Source organism: Muscardinus avellanarius (genome assembly GCF_963383645.1).
Source record: "Muscardinus avellanarius genome assembly, chromosome: 15".
Lineage (NCBI taxonomy): Eukaryota > Metazoa > Chordata > Mammalia > Rodentia > Gliridae > Muscardinus > Muscardinus avellanarius.
This window is the reverse complement of record NC_137801.1, coordinates 23,784,636-23,802,889: the sequence shown is the minus strand read 5'-3', so window position 1 is coordinate 23,802,889 and position 18,254 is coordinate 23,784,636. Positions and strand designations below refer to the sequence as shown.

The 18,254-nt window shown below is 41.9% G+C and overlaps 1 protein-coding gene across 1 annotated transcript in view; it reads left to right on the top strand.

The window, feature by feature from the left end:
• Nucleotides 1-18,254, top strand: part of ALK (ALK receptor tyrosine kinase) — a gene marked incomplete at both ends in the record, with an annotated part of 721,303 nt that overhangs the window by 516,659 nt on the left and 186,390 nt on the right. The window contains one exon of the mRNA XM_080711348.1: nucleotides 8,026-8,153. Within this exon, the coding sequence (XP_080567474.1) occupies nucleotides 8,026-8,153 (128 nt within the window). The remainder of the gene's footprint in view (nucleotides 1-8,025; nucleotides 8,154-18,254) is intronic.

Sequence of the window (18,254 nt, the reverse complement as noted above, 5' to 3'; positions counted from 1 at the left end):
CACCAACCAACCTTGCCAGAAAGATTGTCTGGCAAGTTTGTGGAGTGGGAAGCCCCACTGGGATCCCCTCTTGCATCGTCTAATTCTTCGTGGTTTCTGAAATTCCAGCAAAAAAAAAAAAAAAGAAGAATAAAGAAAGAAAGAAAAACTTCCTGCTGTCACCTCCTCTCCCAGAATCCAGCTGAGGCCCACCCTGCAGCTTCTGATGAGGGGTGTTTGGCAGCTGGTGGAGGAGGAGGTGATTTGCATGGGAACAAAGCCAAAACTCAGAGAAAGAGGAGCTTCAGAATTCTCGAGGTTGCTACTCTTGACTTGGAGAACTTTTCTGCCACTTGATAGTGTGCCTGGATAATCAGGGTTCCTTCCTTTCAAATAAAGAAAAATGCTCACAAATCCTTTACACATTTCTTTATGAAAAGCAAAGCAAAGAAGAATCTCTCTTAGACAATAAAATTGGGATCAACAAGTAGCCTGGGAATCAGCATGCATCCTGAAACATTTTATTTTAACTTGCCACTTCTAAATGCATGCTAATCCGCCAGCATTTGATGGGAGGCCAGGGCCTTTGCTTCCAGTGTGGTCTATTCTTTGGAGCACCACATTGTTGTCAACATAAACCATGTGCATGACTCCTCATCCATGATGTTCTGATTTCTTTAAAATGAAAATAGCGTTAAACTATTTGCGAAGTGTTCTGGAGGTTTTCTGGATTTTTAAGATTTTTCCTGATCTTTTCTGTTGATCTATTTATGCTTAGTTCAATAGCAGCTATTCACAGAGATGTACTCCTACTGATCTTTCCCAAGTATTCAAAGTTTTCTGCCCCCTGATGTACCAACTTCATGAGTGCGACTGCATGAAAGGGCTTGGGAAGGAGTAAAACCGAATGTCAATGGGTGTGGAACTCGAGTAATGGGACTAGAGGGTGCAGGATACTAGAGAATAACCTTGAATATCTAGTAACTTCCAACATTCAGAGGCCACAGGGTGTTTCACTGAGTGTAAAGCAACAATTTGTGCTAATTATATGAGCAAATTGGTCACATGGAGGCCAACTAACATTTCTTACTACAATTTTTCCTTAGAACTATTGGTATGAAAGTTTGGGACAGAGAGATTAGGTTAGGAGCCTGGACTAAGGTCACACAGCAAATAACAGGCAGAATTGTAATTATAAAACAGTCTGGCTCTGAAGTTTCTGTTCTTAATCAAAATATTTCTCTTGAAGAAAAAAAAAGAGAAAGGGAGGACAGGAAGTAAGAAGGGAAGGGAGGAAGGAAGAAAAGAGAGAGGAAAGGAGGAAAATTAAAAGTAGCTAAAGAAAGGCCAAGAAAAAGACCTCACGACCACATGCCTTTGTTCTAAAGCATGAGAGAATAATCAGGAAAACTCAATTTAAGACATCTCAGCCCTTTTTCCCGGGAAAGTCACTTCTCTGTCACCCACACTACATATCTGAGGAGATTATTCTTCTTTCCAGCTGCCAATGCTAAGTCTCAGTAAGTCACCCTGTAGACCCAAGGTCCTATCCAGCCTTGAAAGCCCCTTTGCAACCCCAAGCCCCTCCTACAGAGCCTGGGGCCACCTTCATCCAGGCAGCTCTTACCTACCCTGGGCCAGTGGGAGCCAGATCCTGGCTCAGCCTGAGACCTTGTTCCCATCCACATCTGCTCCTCTCCAGAGGGACGTTGTAAAGGGCAAGCAAATAACAAATCCAGGGCTACTCGGATATAAGACCCCACACCACAAGCCACATGTTCATATTATTACAGGAAATTAACAAGCAGCAAAGGACTTCACATCAAGATTTACATTGATCCTGGACTTTTTTCTCTGTTTCCCATAAAATGATTTAAATTTAGGCTGATTTAATGGAAATGATAAAAAAAAATCTGCTGAATGGCTTAAATTAGCTGTGGAATTACTACAAAGTTTATGTTAAGGAAAACTTAAAAGATATATATATTTTTTTCCAATAGGATAAGATTAAAGAAAGAGGTGCCATTGGCTCCCGCCCCCACCACCACCTTTCCTATTGATCTTTAGGAGCTCCCATGAGCTAAGCTCCTTCACACCTTCACACCTTGTCAGGACCCTTGTCAAGACCCTTGTCAAAGGAAAGTCTTAGTAAAGACACATGTAGGAGAATGTCAACAGTACATCCAGTGGCATGACAGGGTCACGCTTCATGACAACAATCAGCATCAGGGGATGGAGTTCAATGTGACAAGGACTGGGCTGGTTTTCTCGTTTATGTGGCTTCTGTCACCCTCCACCTACCTCATGACTGTGGCTGTCCCCGTTAGAGGGATCATCACCACCTAAATGTCATGGCTGTCATGCCCAGTACTGAACATGAGGATGGCTATGTCTTGTAGCTTCAGGTCCCCAGCTGTGCCCAACAGGGCCAGAAATTGAAACATAGGCTTAGGAAGACAGCTTGTAACCTCAAGGAGTTCCCAAGGGCAGTGCAAAATGGTATGTGTAAGGATTACACAGGCATACTACCCTGTGTTTAGACTCAGCTCTTAGCAAAGCATAGAATAGGTGCTCAATAACTGTGAACAGTGGTGTTCACCTTATTATCAGTGCTGCTGTCATTATTGATGTTGCTGTTCCTTTTGACTTGGCCCAGGCCTTGGTAGAAAACATTTATGCATCAGATAAAAACTCTCCTAGTTGAGAACTCAGGTCTCTCAGATCTCAATTATTATAGTTCTCTGAGTCCTTCTGATTAGATCCTGGAAAATGGGGATCCAAAAACTATGTGATAAAGCATATGTAATACCTCTTTCCTATGACCCCCAAAACTCCCCAGTCTTGAGGTTCCTCCTAACAGGGAAACCATGATTATTGCATGAGTAGAGAAAAGATACTGTTAGCAAAATGACATGGACTTTTAGATGAACCCGGCTCCACTGCCACATTAATTTTAGCCCAGAATCTTGTCTTATTTAATGAAAATCTGTTCATCCATTTGTCCTCTCATTCAAAAAATATATGCTGGGCATTTACAATATGTAAGATGCTGGAGACACACTGATGAATGGACCACCCCTCTGGTGTTAAGGAGGTGGGGAGGTGAGACCCAGAGGCCATTTTTCCTGTAGAGACTGAGAGAAAATATTCACCCCCACAGCCTGGGTGGTGGATGCTCTATGCGACTTCTCATATGCTCAGCCAATCTCTCTCTGCACCACCATTTTCCCAATCCCTTGCCCTGCTTCACAATTCGAGGTCTAACTCCAGTTAGACCTGTCCTCATCACCCAGTCTGAAGCACCATTTTGCCCACCCTACTTTGGCAACACGTAGCATCTGCGCTCCTCACCTAATCCTGATACACTGTCATTCATGGGAGATTTAAGTACGTATTTTTATTTTTTCTCACTGCTCTGTAAGCTCCTTGAGTGCAAGCTAAATCCTAAACCTTTACTGTCCCCAGAGAATCTAATATTTTATCTTGCGCACAACAATATACCAGTAAATACCTGAGAAATTGAATGTGACTCAACAAATTCTAACCGAGAGCTAGACACAAAGCATCTTTCCACAGGCTATAGGAAGCAGAAAAGGCAAAAAAAAAAAAAATATGTTTGATCCTAAGAGATATGGACCTCTGGAGGGTTCAGAGAAGAATAACAATCAGCTATCATAGTCCAAATACTAATATATCTGTTGTAGGGGTGTTCACCATGATTTCTTTGGGTTGCGTTTACCATATAAAGATTTGTGTAAATTGTTTGTTTCTTTAAACAAGTATGGTGGCTGCTATTTAGAAATGACCCCGGTCTTTCCTACTCTCTTTTACCTACATTCCTTTCCCCCTGGAATATTATAAATGAGTTGAGCTATAAATATCTGCATGGATCAGAGAGGTCCCATGAAGAAAACTGATCTTCTGTAAGAATCAGAAGAATCAGAATCAGGTACTGTGGCCTAAGGACTGCTGGAGTTACTTTGCATTTATCCTTCTCACAAATACTGACCACCACCCAGCAAGCTGGGCATTATGATCTTCATCTTACAATGAGGAAACTAGTGCTTAGAGAAATTAAAGCACTTGCCTGCCGCTTAGCTAGTAGATGGTGGAGCTGAGATAGTGTGGCTAGGCCTTGCCTCACTACCTCACAGCAGCCAAAAGCATCTCAGAGAGGCATCCCAGTGAGTGGCTTGCAGGGGAGCCAGCCTGGTCTCAGGACTGTGCCCACTGGGATAATGCACAGCAGCAAAGTAAGACATGTTCTCTGTCTTGTCATCGGCCACCCATGGCCCTCACAGGCTGTCACGATTAAATGCCCCTTTCTTCTGAGTGCTGCCTTCATGCTCCTGATTCAGGGCTGCCAAACCTTCAGTCTCATCAACAGCTTGCCGAGTGGCAGACGTGCCAGTTTCCTTTAACCATGTAGAAAAGTAACCGGTAGGAAGTTGGGAGCCTTAGAGATGCTATCTCTTTCCAGGTCAGCTTCTCTTAATTTTTGTGTATGTAAGTTTTCTGACAGTAAACTTATAGTATCCTCAAACCCCAGGCTGGTGATCCTACCACCAATGCTAAATAGATGCGTCCTTCTCAACTGCTAGTGATAGGAGATGCAATTGATTGTACAGACTGACCCATAGGCTGGGTTGTCTCTGGTTTTGCAATCTAGGAACCATACTCTATTTTTAATTTGGGGTTTGTGGGTAACCTAATGTGTGACCTTGCACAAGCCTCCACTTCTCCAGAAAGGATAGGACTGAGCCTCTTTGCATGAATAGATCTGTGATTCTGTGACTAATGGCTCTTCTACCACCTCTGTGAGATATTATTGGCTAGTTACAGTGTCCAGGGTTTTTACAGAATGCTTTATCATGAGGACTCATGCACTCTGATAGAAAAGTATAGACATCAAGTCAATAAGTGTCCGTGGAGAACTTTTAATTCAATGCCCTCAGTTTGCTATTGAAGAAACTAAAACCCGAGGAGATGGAGGAACATGCCTAAGAACAAGCAAATACAGAAGCGAACCCAGGACTCAGTTTCCCATTCGTGGTCCTTCCTATATACTACTTGTAGCCTCTAGGTCTGCCTTTTTCAACTGAATCTCATTTGTTCATTATGATGTAATTATTCTGCAGAAGTGGGTGGTCAGTGTTTTTCTCAAAAAATTCATGCAAAGTTGAAGACAACTTTTTCTGCTCAAGAGTGCAATTGATCAGAAAGCATTCCAAATTTCAGGCATTTGGGGAAGAGTGCCTTGTTCAAAGTCATCGGGTAAATGAGGGGCAGAGGCAAAACTGGAATTGGAGAATTGGAGAGCTCCAGAAAGATGTGCAAAAGATAATGGATTGTGGCAGGCTGTCCATACAGTCTTTCTGGCTTCCTAAAGTCCAGGCGGACACCCCGCACTGTCAGATTGATTGATTGAGGCACACGTACTAAGATGGTCACAAATCCCCAGCACATGGATGCCGCTGCACCTTTGTTTCGAGGAGGAGCTAGGTCAGGACATAACCTTCCCCTCTGCAAGGGTAAGTGGGGCGCTACCAGCCAAAGCATGGGAGTTGTGACCTTCATGAGCTAGTTTCATGACCACAGAGATATAAGCAAAGAAAATGGAGGCAGGCCGCGAAGACAGCTTGGATTTGCTTTTCACTGGTTTTTTGGCTGTCTCTTAAACAAATCTGACCCTAGGTATAAGTTTGCCCTTTTCTAATCCCAGCTTCCCTGGATATAAAATACATGTTTGGCAACTGCTCTGAAAGTTATTAAAGTTGCAGCAGTAAACTATGGGAGGCCAGAGAATTTCAGACAAAAGTTATTGCATCGGTAACTCAGAAACTAATTCCTAAAACTCCTGACACATTTATCCAGAGGGCTAGTGCCAATATAGAAATGGAAATCATTGTCAAGGGCCACTGTGTACCTGAAATTCAAATCCATCATTCCTGGGAGCAGAGAGCTATGCTTTTGGCAGAATATGATACCCATGCCTTTGCTACCATCTTTTCTCAAAAACAGGGTCCTTTAAGTTTCAGAAGAACAAGAACAATTCTGCTTCTTTTTCTTGTTAAGAACCCCTAGCTTACATATTTACTTTTTAAGTATTTATTTCTTTGACAATCCCACATTTAAAACAAAAGGCTTCCTTTTCCTTACTCAATTGTACCAGTTTTATTTGGGGTAGAAATCCTGCTGGGTACAGTAACAGGGAACAAACTTTACAGCAGCAATAATACCCTCTACAGCATCTATTGTGGGGAAACTTAATACACTTTTATTAAATGGCTGAAGAATTGACTCCAGTGGTCTGAATTAAATACAGAAGAGCAGAGAGGGGGAACAAACATACATCCTTCATTCACTAGACACCACCCCATGCCCAGGAACCAGAGACAAAACTTTCATCCGGGAGCACCCCTTCCAGAGAGGCCACTGAGAGCCTTAGGCAACACCTTCATCCTCCAAAGCTAGAAAGATAGGGAAGACTTGACAGGATCCAGTGTCTGCCGGCAAAGGCAGAAATGGACTTCTGTCCCACCATGGGAAGAATAGCACTATGCCTCAGAAATGGGCACACACTTCAACTTCGATTCTAGGATTTTGAACCAAGGCAAATATTTAGATCAGTATATACTTAGCATCAGCACCATCAAGGCAGAAACTATAAGCAATGCAGGCACAGTTAAAAATGCAGGGAGTGAAATGGTGATGTGAGCTGCACTGGCCACTGCCTGACCTGCCATTGAACGGGCAAGTACAACTCAGGGGTACATGGAACAGAGTCGGCTGGAAGCAGCCCAGAGGTTACCCACTGAGGTGGTGACCCGGCCACGCCAGGACAAGGATAGTCCAGGTGACTTGTGTCTTATAGACTTTTCTCGACTTAGGAGTATTCACGTATTTATTTGACAGTGAGCCTTGCCTTATATTTGAGGGGAGGGATTACAATTTTTTAAAAAAAGCTCACTTTTTTTCATGAATTCCTTACCACTTATACTCTTATACCTAAACCCATTGTAGTAGTATGAACATATGAAATATTGTGATAACTTCATGGATGTATACCCAGGCAAACCCACCTATGTATACACTTTAATCCATCAAATTATATCCTTTCAGTATATGCAATTTATTGTATGTTAATTATAATACCTCCATAAAATTGATTTTTAAGGAAAAAAAATGGGAAATAGTCCAGGTAATTTCTGTCTTCCACACAAAACTGTGTGTATGTGTATATATGTGTGTGTACATATGTGTGTGTGTGTGTATGTGTAAATAAAATCGAGATCAAGGTTGAAAAGTAAATGTGATGTTCCAATCAGTGACAGGAGGCTATTCTAAGAGGTTAACAGCATGAGCAAGGTGTAAAAATGTTCATTTAGCTCCTTCTCCGTTCTCTGCCAGTGTCGGTGTCCTTGATTGCAGATGGACGCAGAGCTCACCATTTGACCTGCTTGCATCTTCTTCTGTTAGCACTCTTCTGCAAGTCCACGTCTAGCCTACGTACCTTTTACCCCCAGACACATGCTCCGGTGCACTTTAATTTTCCTGCAGTAAATAAGTAGCTCACACTAGCTTCTCTTAGGTAACATACAGCAAACCTACATCTCCTGAGACTTTGGTATCAGATAAAATTCCAAAAGCCAAGTATTCTTTCCAGGGATAATTATGAATAAACCAGTACATGTTTTGAAGACTTTTCCTTGGCTGCTGCTAGCTCTTCCCCAGTAGATGTATTCTTCCTCTATATGACGAGCTACCGAAAAAGTTCCAAGACCGACATCTGCCTTTAAAAGAATATCACAAAAGAAATGCCAGTGGCTAAAGTGAGCTTGAGAATTGTGTCACTGAGTTTAGCTGGACAAGAAGGAAACAAATGTTTACATGTTGCTGTCAGCTGAGTGTTCCATCTCTTGATGCCCATGAAGAATGCAAGCCCCAAAGTCCCCGCACGGCCCTCTCTGTAGGTTGGACCTGCTTCTCATCACTGGTTTTTTTTTTTTCCTATGCTTTACTTCCTCTGATTTCTGATGTGACCAGCTGGACGGTGCTGCAGGGAAGAATTGGGCGCCCAGAGAATCCGTTTCGAGTGGCCCTGGAATACATCTCCAGTGGAAATCGAAGCTTGTCTGCGGTGGACTTCTTTGCCCTGAAGAACTGCAGCGAAGGTATCTGAATTTGTCTTTCCCTTCCACTCCTTGGTAGCCCATTTTCTTAGGTGTGTCAATATCCCACAACTGTTCTTAGCTGGGAATGCCCATGCTTATATCCACAAGTCTATGGTGACTAATCACCTAGTGTACCACAGACCAGATAATCAATTAAAAGATCCAGAATAAGGTGGGCATGGCGGCACACGCTTGTAATCCCCGCACTTGGGAGGCTGAGACAGGAGGACCACACAGGTTCAAAGCCAGCCTCAGCTGGCTTAAGAAACACTGTTTCCAAATAAAATATAAAAAAATAGGTCTGGGAGTATAGCCCAGAGGTAGAAGGCCCCTGGGTTCCATCTCCAGCACCACCAAAAAAATAAAAAATAAAAAGACCCAGAATAAAATTATACCAACTTAACCTAAAACTTTATCAAATAGAACCTGATATTTGTTAGACATCTCATTAGCTTAACTTCCCTAGCTTCGCAAATGCTGCCAACTATTTTTAAAAATATGCTATGGAAATTTTTAAATGCTTAACAAGTAAATAGAGTGGTACAGTGACCCCTGTGTCCCTCAGCCTAACATCAACGGTCACCAACGTTCTGACATTTTCGTTTCTCCTCTATCTCTACCCAGTGGTCACTCTCCCCACAACTTAGTGGTAATTATTATTTTGCTTTTGTTTTTTCCTGAGGCAACATTTAAACTAAGTATGCTTAATGGTTTTATTTAAGCTATTGCTAAGAGACAACATGGGAAATGGTTATATGTGAAATTTTTCCTTTATTTTATAAAAACCATTAGGGCATGGTCCTCTTGGGTCACTGAATTCCTTTTATACAAGTCCCACATTGTGAATTGATTTCAAGATCTATTACTAACAGGAGTTACATCTCTTCTGAAGAGTAATTTTTGTGCTTTCTTTCTTTTTTCTTATTTTTTTCCTTTGCTGCCAGAAAACTGAACTAAATGTAATACTCCATCACAGTAATGATATCTCTGTAGGTTTTTGATAAGCTTTTCTACTTTACAGAGTTTGGGGTCCTTTGCTCCTACTTTCAATATTATATTTTATATGTATTTTCATTAAGCATTGCCTCAAGTCTGACCATTCGGCAGGATGACATGGATCATCAGTAGATATATGAGAGTCATCTTTTCCTGATTCTTCAGAAGACCTGGAGTCATAATTATAAGCATCCTTTATCAGATGTAGATGGTAGAGGAGACAGGCTTGGATTATATAAAACTTCAGGAAAAAGTTGCTTTCATCATTGCTATCTTCCTGCTATTCTGGCCTCTGTCCAAAGAGGTTTGCTGATGGCCATTGTCACCTATGGTCTGAAAGGCCCAAGAAAGAAGCCTAGACAGGGTGGAATCCCTGAGTGCTCCCAGACCGAAATTCTCAGTTTAGACCATTTATGAACAACCACGAATACCCATACACTGAAGTATTTGTTGCATGTAGAAGCCTGGATCTGAACCTTGTGCTTCTTGAAGGGCGGATGGGACAGAGATGCCCTTAGCCAGGGAACCCCACCTGCTCCATATGCTGCTGGAACTTATCATCTCTGGCCTTGCAAAAAACTTTCACAAGTAAACTTTGTTGTTGTTCTTGTTCTTTTCATCAAACTGGATTCATGTTTCAAGGGAAGAAAATGCTTCATAAGGTGATAGATTGAACTTTTGTTCAAGATGAAAAGGTGGTAAACCCGTGATATGCGGCAATGCACGAGAAGCATGTGGTTTGGGAGCAAGCCAGGAGCAGGAGCTCGCACTGATGTTTGTGTGCTCACGAACTTAGAGATTTGCGAATGTCTCTGGGAATCATCAAGCTTCGTAGCTGTCAAGGGTCTACATAACCTTCCAAAAGAGGCCATCTGTCAAAATGGAACCAATTCACAGAAATGTGACATGGAGTGGGTATCAGTTTTCAGAACTGCCCTGATCTCATTTGAGCAACATTAGGAGAAGAAAATAAGAGATTATAAATATCCAGATATCAGGCTCAGCACAAATACTGCAAAAATTTCCCTCCCTGCAAAAAAATTTTTACACATTTAGATTATGGATTTTAACCACTGTACAGATATCTCCTTCCTTGCCTTGCAGCTCCCTCTCACTTACATTTTTTTTTTTTTGCCTGCACCCTATAAAACACTTGAAGAGAGTCTGTTACAGAGCTTCAGAGATGTGTTCATCTTCTTCTCTACCCTTTTGAAGCCAGTGGAGTTGTATTGTGGGATCTGGCAGACGCTGCTTGCTCTGTAGTCCCACCACAGAAGGTTGCTGCTTCGTCCAGCTTCCTGAAAACTATTCCATGGTTCCTGCCACAGAAGGTCTCTGTTCTAGGCAGCTTCCTAACAATTTTTCTTGCACAAAAATGACACAAAGTCTGATATAATAATTTTGAGAGAATATATTTAATAATTTAGTAGTCGGAGAGAAGATAGATGAAAATTCTTCTCCCATCTGCAGCCAGTACTTTACTTTTACAATAATTTTGATAAGGCATTAAAAAGTTAATCAAAGGCTGGGTGTGGTGGCACACTCTGATAACCCCAGCATTTGGGAGGCTGAGACAGGAGGATCACAGTTCTCAGACAGCCTCAGCTACTTAGTGAGGCCCTTTGCCACTCAGTGAGACCCTGTTTCAAAATAAAGAATAAAAAATAGGGCTAGGGGGTGTTGCTTGGAGGTAGAATGTCCCTGGGTTCCATCCACAGTACTGGGGGGGAAAAAAGTTAATCGAACACAGAAACAAATAATTGTCATGGGTTACAGTAAAGAAGGCCAGTGAGGCAAACATGTGACAACCATGTGATTAAACATTACTCAGAAGAGACAACATCAAAGAGTGTGCCTTACACTTTACTCCAGGTCCCTTGGAATTTGTCAGCTTGTGACAAATCTCACTCAGCCGAATACCATGTATTCAAGCAGAGCCAGTTCAAGATGATAATCTCAATGTGCATTCTAAAACCGCCCTCGACAGAGTTGACCTCCTTAAACTTTCCCTAATCATCCAGAAAACTGCTGCTGGCAGGTTACCCCTTAGAGAAGGGAAGAGAAAAATCTTTTTTTTTTCCTAATAAAAGAGGTTCAGTCAAGAGACCTGGAAAAATCCAGCTACTTGGTAATCCAGCTACCTTCCAGACTCTGGGTCTAGAAATCCAGGTCCAAAGACAGATGGCTTTCATGAGAAAGCATTATTCTCTAGACCCCCTCTTTCACTGGAAACACCTTAGCCACCAGGGAATGTGGAGGAATACATATGGATGTGTCAGAAAGAGATAGATCTTTCTAGCTCTTCCTTGACCCACATGAAGAGAGGTGCCATTTCTAACTGAGAAGGCTTAGTAGAGACATTGGGATAAATTCTCCTTGTATAGGTGACAATATCTATCTGTGGCTGTCATCAAGACAGAAGAAATATGTATTTCTTCTTTAAATTATCATATCTATTAAGTGCATGCAACGAATGGATACTTAGTTAATATGGGATGAAAAAAATAAAAACTAACATCAATGGAACAGTCATGTGCTAAGGCAAACCGGCAGTCCCTTTCCACATGTTATCTCATGCAGGATTCACAGTGAGACTATAAGGCAGGGATCAGTCTTCTTATTTTACAAATGGTGAACACAAAGCTCACAGAAGTTTCCAAGGTCATTCGTTTAGTAAGAGGAAGAGCCAAAGTGGATCCTGAGTTGATCTAATAACCACAAAGTCATTATTTCCATCCACTGTACTCTACTGCTTTCATAGATTGTACAGAAGCTGAGGTTTGATTTTTTGCTGAAAACTTCAGGATCGTCTTTGACTCTCCCTGCTATTCTTGTTCCTACACCCAATTAGTCATAACTTTGAGGCCTAGACTTCCTACTGCCATGAATTCTGCCTGTCTAGGTGCTACTGGTGCTGTCTGACTTTTCCCCTCTTCCTTTTCCTAGCCATGTTCCTTCTTCTTATATCCTTCAACTTGAACTTGGCAGCAGCCAGCTTGTCTTTCTAGTACCATTATACATCTTCCACACACTGCTAGACAGAGCTCCTCAAGTGTTCCCTTTCCTGTGTTGCTTACATGAGACTTCAGTAACTTCTTATTGCCTTTCATACCAGAAAATAATGAAATATGGGGGCTACACTGGACCACCTCACTCTTTTCCTGGGGCCAGGAAACGTCATTTATAGTTACTGAAACTCTGCCTGGAAGATGTTGCTGTCTCCATGGAAATTTAATGGTCACTTTACAATCATTTTCCAATTAGTCATTTTGTGATCCTAACTTGGAGTTTGGGACTTTGTCCTATATTTCTCTCATTTCTCCAGGGGGCAGTTAGCACAGTGCTAAACACATAAAAAACATCACATAAATACTTGTTGACAGATTGGTTAATCAATCAATTAATAAATGCTGTTCCTGTTTTATAGCTTTGGGCCACTGCCCTACTGCTTCTAAAAGAAAGTAGCTGTGAGTAGAAATTGCTTGGAATAAGATTTTCCCTGAAACACCAATGAAAGAGCAGTTTGTACGTTCAGCACAACCAAGAGGGACATCAGCCCCAGAGATACCCAGGCCGGGACTTTCAGGAAACCCTTTGCCCATTCATAAAAATCGTTGTTTCTCAGACAAACCAGAAAATAAGACTGTAGGACACTCTTCAGGATCCCTCAGCTTTAGAGATGCCTAAAGAAAAATGCAGGTCAGAATGGGAAGGACTAGCTTCTTGAAAAGGATTTGAAGAGCATAGCTGTGCCCCTGAGCAACTCGTGAAAAGGCTCATCACTGCAAACAGTCACCTAGCACTTGGAGGCACCAGGTCCTTTGCAAAGTATGTGGTTTATACTAACTTACGTAAGTCTTATGATAATGCCGTGAGGTTGTAGCATTATTGTCATCACTCCCATTATATAGATGAGGAGATCAAGGCATAGAGAACTCAGTAATCCCCCCAAAGTCACTCAGCTGCTATTGGAAGGGGGGCCTTCTGGATCCAGAGTTCATGCGTTTAGTTCCCACATCTGGCTGTTTCCTATGAATATCACTGCCAGCAGAACACCAGAAGGCATCTGAATTACTTCTCTCACTTCATGATATTGGAGTCAACAAAAATCCCCAAATTTTCCTTGTAATCTGCCATCCTAAATTACTGACTCAGAAACCAATTAAATATTTCCCTCTCTCTGCCAAGATTGGTCAAAGGTGGTTGAGATGGACCCCAGCCCACAGGAGCTGCAAAGAAACCCACCCATAAAAAAACAAGAAGCCGAGCCAGATGTGATGGCACATGCTTATAATCCCAGTACTTGGGACACTGAGACAAAAGGATGGCTGGTTTGCCGTCAGTTTTAGCAACTGTGAGCCCCCGCCCGCAACTTAGTGAGACTCTTTCCAAACAAAAAATAAAATAGGGCTAGGGGATACAGCTCAGAGGCAGAATGTCCCTAGTTTCAATCCTCAGGACGAAGGAGAAGGAGAAGGAGAAGGAGAAGGAGAAGGAGAAGGAGAAGGAGAAGGAGAAGGAGAAGGAGAAGGAGAAGGAGAAGGAAAAGGGGAGGAGGAGGAAGAGGAGGAAGAGGAGGAAGAGGAGGAGGAGGAGGAAGAGAAGGAGGAGGGGGAGGAGGAGGAGGAAGAGGAGGAGGAGGAGGAGGAGGGGGAGGAGAAGGAGAAGGAGAAGGAGAAGGAGAAGGAGAAGGAACAACTGTGAATAGCTCTTGCATGGATCTAAATGCATTTTGCTTCAGACCATCATAGTTCCCGGTGTCTCTCAGGAACCTAAAAGAACCACAACTGAGTCTTCCCAGGCCAAAGCCATGTTCATTTCACTGACAAATTTCTCAATAAGAAAACATCTAGGTCCTTTACTGGGACACACATATACACATGGCCTCTGGTCCACTCACTAGAAAGGGCATCTTGAGGAGTTATTCCACTAACTTTTCTAGCTCAGGAAGGAGGAAGAATCCAAGGCATCCGCTACCACAGATACCTTGAAACACGTGTCCCTGAAGTTAGAAATGTACAAATATCTTAACTTCTCTGTAGCCACTTTGAAGGTTTTTGACCTAGATTCATTTTTTTAGAGGCTGAATCATTACTTTAAAGTCATATATAAAAGTCTAGTATATAGACTGCACAAATAGATATGTCTTAGGGAGGTGAGGATTAGGAGGCACATAACCCACCTGTACATGGCCCTTGACCTCCTGCACAATGAGTTTTTTATGAAATGCAACCTGGGAACCATGGAGTAGGCAGATTTCCAACATTCCTATTAAGCCAAGCTTTCCTGGTCCCATGATTTTGCACTTACTTGAAATACAAAAGTGCCAGGCATGTTGGCCCGTGCCTGTAATCCTAGCATTTGGGAGGCTAAGACTGGAAGATCATGGTTTGTGGCCAGTCTCAACTATTTAGTGAGGCCCTTTGCAACTCAGTGAGACCCTGTATCAAAATAAAGAATAAAAAAACAGGGCTGGGGGTGTAGCTCAGGGGTAGAATACCTTGAGTTCTATTCCCAGTACCACAAAGAAAAAATATATAAAATTTAAAACTAGTTATATTGCTAGGTGTGGGGGCACACACCTATAACCCAAGTACTTGGGAGGCTGAGTAAGGTCATCAACTTAGCAAGACCCTCATAAACTTAGTGAGACCTAATTTCAAAATAAAATATAGCTGGGGGTATAGATCAGAGGTAGAATGCTTCTGGGTTCAACCTCCAGTACAAAAAGAAAAGTTTGAATAACCATACCTTCTTTGAAACAAACACAAGCCTGTTATACTTAGGAAATGGGTCGTTTTCACATGGCAAGTTCTTGTCCAGTTGGGTCCTGGCTTTGAGATGCTAGACATAGAGTTAGTATGAATATATAGAGTAAAAATTTCAGTGTAGATCCCGTCTCATCCCCTTTCTGTCCTTCTCTTCCACCAAAGACAATAATGGGCAATGGAGGATGTTGTCCTAGGCCAAGAGGGGATAAGAAGAAATTTAAAAAGCTGAAAACCCAGATCCTAGTTTTTGGCCAGCAGTGTGGAGCCAATCGGTGTTCAGAGTAGGCTCCAAAATCCAGCTGGGCAAATTGAGGGATTACTTCATGGGCTCCTGGCAGCCTGGCCCAAATTGGGCATTTTTTTTTTTGTTCCAATAGCAAGCAACACCCCAGCAGGATCTTCAGTCTGTGCTTGTAAACGAAGATTACAGTGACATTCCATCTTGGGGTTGCCAGCAGAAATCTCTCTATGTAGTAGATTCATCTATCCATCCGCCTATACATCTGTCCACTTGTTCAGCAGATATTTACCCAGCAGATACTAAGCTAAGCACATGCTGACACTGATAAAAAGATTGTTGTTTTTGTGTAGGGCTGAGTTTGGGTAACTTTAAGATCTCTATTCTGCCTTGCACAGAAACTGCTCCCCAAATGGCATCCCTGACTTTTATTTATCCCTGATCTACTTGTATTTCTCCAAACAGCTCCCCTATTCGAGCTCCTTTTCTTCTCTGCCCCTGCGGTGTGCTGCCTTTGAAAGTCATTTGCTTCTTTCAAATCTCAGCTCAAATACTATTTTCTTCAAGAACTCACACTTTGGAATTATTTCCATGTATTGCACTTGCAGAGCAATCAACTGTTCTGCTGAGTTATCTCTGTGTCTCACTTAATAGATGCTAAATCCCTAGCACAAGAGGCATTGGCAAGGGGCAACGAAGGCAGTTCGTTGCACTGTCTTCCTCCAAACTACATCCATTGTTCCTTTCTCAGAAAGACCATAGAATGAGCACCAAACTAGCAGTCAGAACTCCCAGACTGAAGTGCCTTTTCCTCCTCTTCCTTTCCATAGACTAACCAACTCCTCAGATCAGAGGGGACATGAAAGGTCTCCCCCGGAACTGGCACATTGATTGTTTTTTAATTGAAGGTGGGATAACAGTAAGTCAATGGTTGGCCTTGATTTGACCTCAACATGAGGGTCAATGAGAAGGTGGCACTGCAATCAGCTTGTAATAAATGCCATGGGCTACCCATTCTCTCCCAGCCTTCCCTTGCCTGAACTCTGTAAAACTAAGCTGCCCCCTTGCTACTATTTCATTTCTCATGGAAAAACTACCATTCAAAGAAACAAATTGGCTCCTCTGATACCCCCTGCAAAGCTTAGTGATGTTAATTAATGACCAAATGCCACATGGGTGATGAGAGCCTCACACTGCCAACCCTAGACGCTGTGTCTGTCACTTCAAGGCACTGAATTAGCTCTGCACAGGTGGGGTCTATTTCTTGGAGATGAACGCCTGGGAGAAACTGCACTCACTGCCTTCGGGTGAACCTTATTGGTGGTTGGTAAACCCTATTTTCAAAACACTCCTTCTCACCTCCCTCTTTCCAAAATCTCTTGGCCTTACTGTATATGTAGACTGAATTATTTAAAAGATAAGCATTAAAATTATGGTTTCATCTAGCCACTGAGATCTACTTGTATTTCTCCAAACAGCTCTCCAATGTGAGCTCCTTTTCTTCTCCCCTCCTGCGATGTGCTGCCTTTGAAAGTCCTGTGCTTCTTTGAAATCTCAACTCAAATACTATTTTCTTCGAGAAGTCACACTTTGGAATTGTTTCCATGTATTTCACTTTTAGAGCAATCTACTGTTCTACTGACTTATCTATGTGTCTCACTTGATAGACGCTAAGTTCCTAGAATCAAAGACAGTATTTCTTTAATCTCTGCTTTTCAATTAACAACTAAGAGTGCCATTTTCATGGTGAGAACTCAATAAAAAATTTACTTATTCCAGTGTAAGAGAGAGATTAGGGACTTTAAAATCAGACCAAATGAGCATGGACTCCCAGCTCCATCACTTACTACCTTTGTGAGCTTAGAAAGGTTTCTTAAATCTGTGGGTTTGGGTTTTCTCATCAGTAAATGGGCTGATAATATATAATTATAGGTTCGTTAGGAAATTAAACTAGATATTGTATGCATAGCCCCTGGCTAGTGCCTGGCCTGATAAATACTATCATTCTCTTTCCAAAGTACTTTGATTAAGTTGAATCTCCTCATTCTGGAGCCCACGCTGAATAATTCTGCACAGTTTTCCCAGAATGTATTTGCAGATTCATAGCCAACTTTTGCTTTCCATCTGCACCTCGTCTGAGCCACTGGGTGGAAGGAAAGGCTCTCCCATCCCCAGCAGAGGCTGTGACAGCTCAGGTCTGCTTCATGACTTCAAAGGCTGCCGCTTCTCCCACCATCTACTCTCTAACCCCTTGTAAAGTCATTCTCTGTATCACTTTGTGACTGGGTGCCCTGAGTTCTTTGTACCATTCAAAGAAATAATACTGTTTAATCCTATGGGGATGGTTGGAGGTTAGAAAAGTCCTTGGCATGCTTACTTATCACACTACCTTTCTCCCAGAAGACTGGGAGAAAGGTGAAACTAGCAAGACATTTTGCCAGCCTCTTCTCCCTAGTGCACAGCAACTGTTCACCAGTTCCTCCCTTGCTTTGGAATGGTCTAGTCTTAATCTCTAATAAAGCCAATGACAAATGCCCACAAAGTGCTTAGGAACAATAACAATTGCCTGGGCGACTGTTTAAAATATTCGCCCACTGGAAGTCACCCGAAAATGGTGGCAGACACAAAAGATTTTTAAATATAAATAAATAAAGGAGTAAATGTGCTGAGGTCATTGTACTCCCAGAAGAAAATTACTTCCAAATTACAACTATATAAAAGAAATAATTGAAAAGATTAATCACACTAAAATAATTGGTCTGTTTTACAAGTAATTTGGAGCAATATTCAGTCATTGACATCAATGTCTAGTAGTAAAAATGTAATGAATTTCATTCTCTGACTAATGTATTTATTTTATTAATGGTACTAAATGGTGTTGCTACTGCTTATAAATATTTCATAACTTTTAATTCATTAAAGTGGTCCAGGAATTTCCAAAAGTATTTATTAGTTTTAAATCATCCATAGTATTCAATATGCAATTGCCATTCTGCCCTGGATAATTAAAAAAATTATTGTTTTGGGTAATGGGAATCTCTTTGAGTGTGGAGGATTAAGCCCTAGTTATTAATGAGATTAATGATTCAGCTGATG